Source organism: Orycteropus afer, unplaced genomic scaffold (assembly GCF_000298275.1).
Source record: "Orycteropus afer afer isolate SDZICR_OR568_19922 unplaced genomic scaffold, OryAfe1.0 scaffold00044, whole genome shotgun sequence".
Taxonomy (NCBI): domain Eukaryota; kingdom Metazoa; phylum Chordata; class Mammalia; order Tubulidentata; family Orycteropodidae; genus Orycteropus; species Orycteropus afer.
In genome coordinates this window covers 5,291,010-5,299,894 of record NW_006921631.1, presented here as the reverse complement: position 1 = coordinate 5,299,894, position 8,885 = coordinate 5,291,010, and the positions used below count along the sequence as shown (strand labels likewise).

General features: G+C 41.2%; 1 protein-coding gene across 1 annotated transcript in view; it reads left to right on the top strand.

The window, feature by feature from the left end:
- Positions 1–296: 296 nt before the first annotated feature.
- Positions 297–8,885, top strand: part of TBX19 (T-box transcription factor 19) — a 49,504-nt gene continuing 40,915 nt past the window's right edge. Inside the window, exon 1 of the mRNA XM_007937720.2 lies at positions 297–493. Coding sequence (XP_007935911.1) covers positions 297–493 — 197 coding nt within the window. The remainder of the gene's footprint in view (positions 494–8,885) is intronic.

The window sequence follows — 8,885 nt, the reverse complement described above, 5'->3', positions numbered from 1 at the left end:
GCTGGGCTCTCTCCCACCTGATCCAATGAGTAATTAGGAGAAGGCTTTTTCTTCTCTGTCTCTCTCCTCCTTCCAACCCCCCTCCCCAACTAAAGCTTAACAGGTTGGTGGTATAATTTGGAGACTTGAAGGGGTGTCACACTAGGAGTTTAGGCAAGAGCCAGGGCCACCTTCTCTCCAGCTCCCCAGGCGCTGTTCAGCTGGGGTTGAATAGCTGGCAAGTGAAGGGAAGAAGGAGGTGGAAGCAGGCAAGATAGGTAAGGCTTGTCAGCCAAGTTTGCGTGGGGCCAACCACCATGAGTGATCTGAGCTCTCAGAAGGCCAGCGATGGCACTGTGTCTCGTCTGCTCAACGTGGTCGAAAGTGAGCTTCAGGCAGGGAGGGAAAAAGGCGACCCTACAGAGAAACAACTTCAGATCATTCTGGAGGATGCACCTCTCTGGCAGAGGTTCAAGGAAGTCACTAATGAAATGATCGTGACTAAGAACGGCAGGTGAGTTTATCCGATGCCCTGCATGGGCTGGTGGGGCTGCGCAAGGGAGATGAGACCCCTTGAATATTGATGACGCTGTCTCTCTTCCCTCAGAGGCAGCGTGCTCTGATTAAATACGCTCACGAGAAGGACCGTCTCACTCCGCTTTCCCCCAGCCAATTTAATTAATTTCTCTGAGATCATCAGAGAAGTGGTGGATGAAGCTACCTGTCTTACATGCTTTTTAAACGGAGAATTCAGGGAAATTACTATATAGAGGGGACATGCCCCATGGGTTCAGGAAATGTGCTGAAAGTGTCAGAAAATAATATTGAGTTTTGACTGACAGCATAACTGGAGCAGACCCGTGCCCAAACTATTTTCAGATAAGATAAAGGCTAACTTTATTTGGAACCTGGACTATTTCCTCTTATGTATAGCAAACTTACCAGAAATTACTAGCTGAAGATTGGGAGCAAAAGGGGGTATTTAACCTCATTGCCCATCACTGTATCTGCTTCCTTGTGTGTGTCTGCTGTGAGTCTTCATTTGAGATTGTGTGTTTGTGGTGATGTGAAAGCCCTAGGTAATGAAATCATGATATTCTGCCTTTTTCTTATTGCAACAAGTTAGGGATTAACTGGAACTGATCTCTGCTGGTGTTTCTTGGATTCTATTAAATCTAGTCTGCTAAGGGACTTTCAAGGTAATATTAGATTCTTTCCCTTAGGAGGAGAGATGGAAATATTTTAAGAGAAAGTTTCACTGTTCTTTGCCTGGCTCCCAACATTCAGTTGACGCTCACTTATCTTTTGGTGCACACGGCTACAAAAGTAGGCAATGTGGAAAGACATTTGCACAAGGGTTAGTTTCAGCAGGATGGTGATTGTGATCTTTGAGAGAAATTCTGCTCTCTAATAGAGAAAGGCTAGGCCAGCTGAACTTCTGGCAGGCTTTTGTCCGATGCAAAATGCTTCCACCCCTGCATATCCACTTTTGAATAAAACAGTGTAGGAAATGAACCATCCCTTGCCCAGAATTATGAACTCGAGTGCTGTTTCATGAAATTAAAGGGCTATGGAAGTGAAAGGTGAACTAGAAATAAGGGCACCCCAATAAACTATGATTATTACCATTAACAGAAATATCAACCTTGTGTGGTGTTTATATTTTCTCTTTCTAAATGGCTCTTGTCCTTATTTCATATAGAGGATTTATTACTTTTCATATTTATAATTGGAAGTACACATTTCTACTCTTGATCTGTATTTATACATTATTTCTAGCCTCTTTGGTAAAACAAAACAAAACATAAAACATATTCTTAAATTCAAAATATCACCCCAAATTCCTAATTGGATTTAGTCTTTTCCTTTCAAGGATGAGTAAGTATGGAATTGTAAAACTTATACTATGTCTGATAATAGGTAGAACTTTTTACTATTCTTTGTACTTGTAGGATAGTAATTACAGTCACACCTAACTTCACACCATCTACTTTGCTGTCAAAATGGTCATATATTAAAGTAAAAATAATTATAAGTTCCAAGTAAGAATATAGCTCATCGACTTCATCAAGGAAAAAATAATAAGTTTCTGAAACCATTATAAAATCCAATTTAATAATATGTTATATGGTAGTGTACTTTTACCATTAAAGAAGAATGTTCTCTTAAAGTTTTTCACCTATATGCATTTTTCCACATATTTAAAATTCAAAATTCTTCACATATACAAATTATTTCATATTAAATATGTGAAAAATGTTCTTTATAGAATATTTTTAGGATAGAATTTTTTTTCTTTATGGGCTAGGAGAAGTCCAGTTCTGGTTAACTTGGTCATTCTTTGTTGTCCGTGGTGGTCCTGCTGCTGTTTCCCGTCTTCCTAGCAACTGACTCCTTTTCTTAAATTCTCTTAATATCTCTGAACCCCACAGGGTCATGATTTTGCCAGGAGATAGTATGTTCCATTTATACTTCATCAAAAGAAAGGAAGACAAATCAGTAAGAAATTCGTGTGGTTGATATAATGGTTTGGCTTGGTTGGAATTATTCTCAATTTCTTAGTTTCCCACATTAAGTTTTTTGTAGCATTTTATCATTCTTGATATAGACCCATCTTCCTCATTTCGGCTTCTTCTTTACTCCTCTCTTTTTTCCTCCTCCCCTCCTAAATTTCTATTTCTGTGTTTTACCCATTGTCCTCTGTGTATTGATTCTCAGCATCTCCTCCAAATACACTGTTCCCATCCTCCACACCAACTCCTGAGCCTGGTGCAGGCAGATTTGTGGGGAGGAATATTCCTGGTCTTTGATACTCAGCCCTTTTCATTCACATTACCCAATAGGCCCTGTGGGCGGTTGACTTTTGGAGTAATCAGAGACCTACTATGTATTTGAGATCTTATTGTTCTGCATAACAGCAAGTTTTGAAATAGTATAGGATGGACTGATGAAAGAATTAAAAGACTTATTTTCAAATAGTTAACCTACTTTCATATACAGTTTGTCCTTGGTATCCCCAGTTCTGTATCCTGCAGATTCAACCAACTGTGATGGAAAACATTGGCGGGGCAGGCGGCCCGGGAGCAATTAAGTGGTTAAAGCAATCCCTCAAAGGCTAAGAGAGAGCGTAAAGTGCTACTTACATATCATTTACATTGTATTTAGCATAGTGCCTAAAGCCTTTGACTGCTAACCAGAAGGCTGGCGGTTCAAACCCACCAGCCACTCTTCGGAAGGAAGGTTGGGCAATCTACTTCTGAAGTGATACAGATACCAAGGAGGGGTCGTTATGAGTTGGATCCGAACCAACAGCAGTGAGTTTGGTTTGGTTAGGTATTATAAGTAATCTAGAGATGATTTAATGCATACAGGAGGGTGTGAGTAGGTTATATGCAAATACAATGCCATTTTATAGAAGGGACTTGAGCATCCACAGATTTGGGTTTCCTTTGGGTCCTGGAACCAATCCCCTGCAGATACCAAGGGACACACTGATCAGTAGTACTGAAGACAGAGGATTTTTCCCTGAAAAACACAGAAGTGTCTCCAGATTCCAAGGAGCACTGCACCTAAGGCATTTGACTGCTAACTAGAAGACTGGCTGTTCAAACCTACCAGCCACTCCACGGAAGGAAGCCTGGCAATCTACTTCCGTCAAGACTTCCTGCCTTGGAAACCCAATGGAGATCGCTATGAGTTAGAATCAACTTGATGGCAGTGGGTTATCTCCAGAACCCAGCATCCTGACAGGCTTTCCTTCCTCCTGCTTGTGCTCCCTTCCTCTCATGTTTCTTCCCACCTCGCCCCCCTGCTTCTGTTTTATCCCTTCTTCCTCTCTCTTTTTTTTTTTTTTTAAATTAAAAACTTTTAGTTTTTCATCGGGAGCCTGGGTGGCACAAGTGATTTATGTCGGGCTGTTGGCAGTTCCAACCCATCCAGTGACTCCATGGGAGGAAGCCCTGGCCATCTGCTTCCCTAAACATGACAACCAAGAAAACCCTATGGATGGGCTTGGGACCATAGCCACAAGGGCCATCAAGCTCAATTGGTATAACATACTACACAAAACATTGTTTCACCTCCTACTTTGGTGAGTAGTGACTGGGATCTTAAAAGCTTGTAAGCAGCCATCTAGATGCAACAATGGGTCTCTCCTCATTCAGAGCAAAGAAGAATGAAGAAAACCAAAGATTCATAGAAACAATTCGTTGTAGCAACTAGTACACCATGCAATCCACAGCTTATATGACTATGAGACCAGAAGAATTAGATGGTGCCTGGCTACCACTGTCAACCACTCAGAGGGGGATCTATGTAGGAGATCCTGGATAGGGAGGAAGAACAATGTGGAACAAAACTCAAAATCATTTGGAAAAAAAAAAAGAGGGGACCAGGTTTGCTGGTCTGATATAGCCTGGTGGAACCACTGAAACTATGGCCCCTAGCTGTTCTTCAGGTCTGGAATTGAACTCATATCTGTGGCTTCCAGCCAAACAAAAGGCAGGCATAGGAGTTGAACATTTACCTCAGGTAGATACACTCCTTGGAGAGAGCAATCATGGAGAAAGAAGGGCTGTTTACGCACAAAGAGACAGCTCAGGGGGCAGGGGTACATGGAGGGATGGACACAGGGAAGAGGTGACTGTCGGGAGGAAGTGGGAGGGGAGCTGTTGCATTGTGGTGAATTGTGGTCAATGTGATGAGACAAAGTATATGTGAACTGCTGTATGGAAAGTGAATTTGCTCTGTAAACTTTCACCTAAATCACAATTAAAAAAAGAAAAAACCCTACGGTGCAGTTCCACTCTGTCACATATGAGGTGGAATAGATTTGACAGCAATGGGTTTTTGTTGTTATGTGCCATCGAGTCAGACCCAACTCATAGCAACCCCTCCTTGGGTTTCTGAGGCGGTATCACTACGGAAATAGATTGCCCAACCTTCCTTCTGAGGAGTGGCTGGTGGGTTTGAACCACCAGCCTTCTGGTTAGGTTCATAGCAATGGGTAGTTACTGATATTCAATAATCTTTCAGATATAATAATAACAATAATACTACCTGCCTGGTGTTCCCTTGAATCATCTCTGCATTCCCCAAAACCAAACTCATTGCCATTGAGTCAACTCCCTCTCACAGCAACCCCCATTGGGTTTCCAAGGCTGTAAATCTTTATGGAAGCAGAATACCTTATGTTTCTTCCAGAGAATAGCTGGTGTGTTTGAACCATCAAACTTTCGGTTGATAGCCAAATGCCTTAAACATGACACCACCAGAGCTCCTTCTAGTGCATTTAGCTCTAGAGTATTTCCTTTCATTTCCATCCTTTAAGCAAGGAACTTGAACTTTAGAGTGCAGAAAGTATTTATTTCAGACTTCTGAGGTAAATAAATGAAATTTCTTGCATCTCCTGTTTTCTTTACCTGTAACCTTGTCACTTTAGAGGAAAATCCTACATTTCATCCAGTTAAATAACTTTGACTTAATTCTGAGTAAATTTACCTTGAACAAATTTTAAGAAATGTGGAGCATTTTTGTAATGCAACTGATTTTTCCATTTATTATCACAAAGTAAGCCCTGGGCGTCACCAAGTTTGAATTTGCCAGTGAGTAATGGCTATTGGTGCAGTGCCCCTGAACAGATGCTCAGAGTTTCCAGTAAAGGCAATGCAAGAGGGGAGAAAATTTAGGTGGCATGTTAGGCAAATGAATTTCCACCTTGTACCCCTATAGCAAGGAGCCCTGGTGTCACAACATTAAGAGCTTGGCTGTTGATCAAAATGTGATTCAAACCCAACCAGAGACTGCATAGGAGAAAGGCATAGGAGAAAGGCCTGGCAATCTATTTCTGTGCTAAAAACCCCTCTGGGGGCAGCTCTGTTCTGTTACACGGGGTTGTTGTGAGTCAGAATAACTCCACCGCGCCCAACAGCCACAGCAATAACTCCTATACCCCATTTTTTTTTCCCCTCAGAACTTTACAATAACAAAAGGAGCTCTGGTATGTGTAGTGGTTAAGGCATTTGACTGCTACAAAAAGGAAGGGTGGTTTGAATTCACCAGCCTCTCTGTTGAAGAAAGATGAGGCAGTCTGCTTCCATAAACATTTACAGCCTTGAAAACCCGATGGGGGTCACTATGAGTCGAAATTGAGTTGATGGCAGTGGGTTTGGTTTACTTTGGTTTTTACAATAACAATTTATGGTTATCAATATGTGCTTGTGTAGAACCAGGTTACCTTGGTTCTTGCTGATGTTATTCTTACCCCTGCTCACCTTCACACAAGTGTTAACATCCATACAAATGTACATGCAAGTACACACACGTGTATACGGGCAGTGTCTGACTTAGGATGTGTTCTGGTTATGGTGAACTGTGCTTACAACTGTCCTTTTTGTTTGTTTTTGGTACATCTTATCCTGCGTAACATTACTACATGCAATGTTGCAGTGTGTAATTTGCTGCTATTACCATTTTCAGGTGTAATGTTTCCAAGCCCCAAAGAGAAATAAAGATCTGGTTTATAAAGATACTGATATGGGGGGGGGGGACCCAGCAAAAACCAAGGGGGTAGGTTTTTGACTTAAGTCAGGACTGAGTTCTGATGGCATAGTTGCCTGAACAGAACCCCATCATAAGCTAGCAACTTAAGCAGCTCCAAAACTCTCTGATGAGTATTTGATGTATATTATAGTTTGTGGGGAAGTAAAAGGGTTTAAGAGAAAAACTTCCTGAATTTTGCCTTTAACCATCTCTGCTGTTCCCTAAATGTTCTTCCACCTACAAAATCTGCCTTCTTTCTGCCCACTTTCTTCTTTCAAACTTTGTCTTCACAGCCTCTTTGGAGCAGTGATGTATCTCAAAATTCTATCAGTGGAATAAAAATGGGATAGGAGAAATAACATGGAGTTCTGGGGCAAGGCTCAATCACCTGCAGTTTTCAAGTATGGTTTTGAGAAGTGCTTATTCACCCTGCCATATTTGCTTCAAAGTTGTTGTTGTGTGCCATTGAGTTGTGTTCGACTCATAATGACCTGTGTCATTATGACAGAGCAGAACTGCCCTGTAGAGTTTCCTAGGCCATATTTTTTTACAGGAGCAGAGAACTACTGGTGGGTTGGAACTGCCAACTTTTTGGTTAGCAGACTAGTGTATAACCATTGTATCTCCAGCATAGGAAGGAGCAAAAGATCTTTTTCTCTGTCTATCATTCTATCCTTCCTTCCTTCTCTTTCTCTTTTGAAACTTTCCTTCAAAAGAAAGTAAGATTTTTCCCGGGGATGAATTAAGTGAAGTTATTTTGTGAGATAAGGTCTGAATTACATATTTCTTAGCTCCCTGAAGGCTCTTGGGCTTCTCTGTGGTTAGCCACACCTTGGGGAGAAAATGGGGTGGTGGGGGGAGGATCAATGAGAAGTTCAGTTAATCCTTGAAAATCCTTAATCCTGCCCATGAGTAACAGCCACAGATAAATGGTAATATATCCCTAGATAATGCATCTGGTCATTTTAAGGTGCGTGAGAGAGGCAGAGGCCAAGTGTGAGGGGCTCAACTTGATGTAGAGGGAGGGTGAATTCTAGCCCAGTTACAAAGCCATCAGTTGGTAGGCTGATTGACCTTTATTTATTCCTCACTGCCATAAGGTGGTGTAGTGGTTAAGGCATTTGGCTGCTAACCAAAAAGTTGGTGGTTCAAACTCACCAGCTGCTCCATGGAAGAAAGATGGAGCAATCTGCTTCCAGAAGGATTTAGAACCTTGGAAATCCAACAGAGGTCATTATGAGTCGGTATTAACTTGATGACAGTGAGTTCGAGTTTGAGGCATAATAAAGGGTAAGAAATGCATGGAAACTCTTAGTTTATCCATGAAGTAATAAATAATAAAAATAAGATTATTGCCAAATGAAGTAGTAAAGAAAATATAGTCATAAACTAGCCTACCTGTCTTCAGATATGTCTTCCTCCTAAGAGACCAGAGCACCACACCTTCCTTAGAACATCAACAATAGTTCCAGAACACAGGATGAAAGAGGAGAAGCCATTACACATTTTCTTATTCTGGAACTAAAAGTCATGCCACATTTGTTTTGAAACCTAGCATGATATTACAATTTAGAAAGTGAGGAGTGCATTCTAACCTATTTATGTTGTTGTTGTTATGCCTTTGAGTTGGACCCGACTCATAGACCCCTCCTTGGGTTTCTGAGGCAGTATCACTACAGAAGTAGATTGCCCCATCTTCTAACCTATTAGCAAAATATATTCCTTCATGTTGCCTCAGACACACTAGCCTTCTTCTTTCAGTTCCTCAATAGTCCAGGCTTAATTTGGCCCCAGGACCTTTGCACTTGCTGTTTCCTTTGCCTGTAAGGGTACCTCTCTGGCTTTTTGCATGACTCGTTTCTTCTCATTAACTAGGTCTCAGCTCAAATGTCGTCCTTCCACCTACCTAAGATCTATCCAAGCCCATTTAAAGTAGCTCCTCACCTTCTAGTCTCCCTCTGTTGTATGACCCATTTCTAAGCTCTTTCACTGTACTATTGCAAATCTAAAATGATATTATATATTTAAAAATACCACTTACTTATTTGTTGTCTTTGTTGTCTGTCTCTTCTGTTATCATATAAGCTCCATAAGCAAGGCATCATGTTTTTTTTTTTTTTTTGCCATTGAATCTCCACCTAGAACAGTTCCTGGTATAGAACAAGCACTCAAAATCCTTTGAATGAGTATATATATATGTAATTGTGTATTAAAAGTTAGAAAAACATTCAGGTGGCCTTTCCTTTCATTGTGGCCCAACCATATTAACTTGCAATCCTACTTCTGTAGTGATACTGCCTCAGAAACCCAAGGAGGGGTCGCTATGAGTCAGGGCTGACTCGACGGCACATAACAACAACAACAAC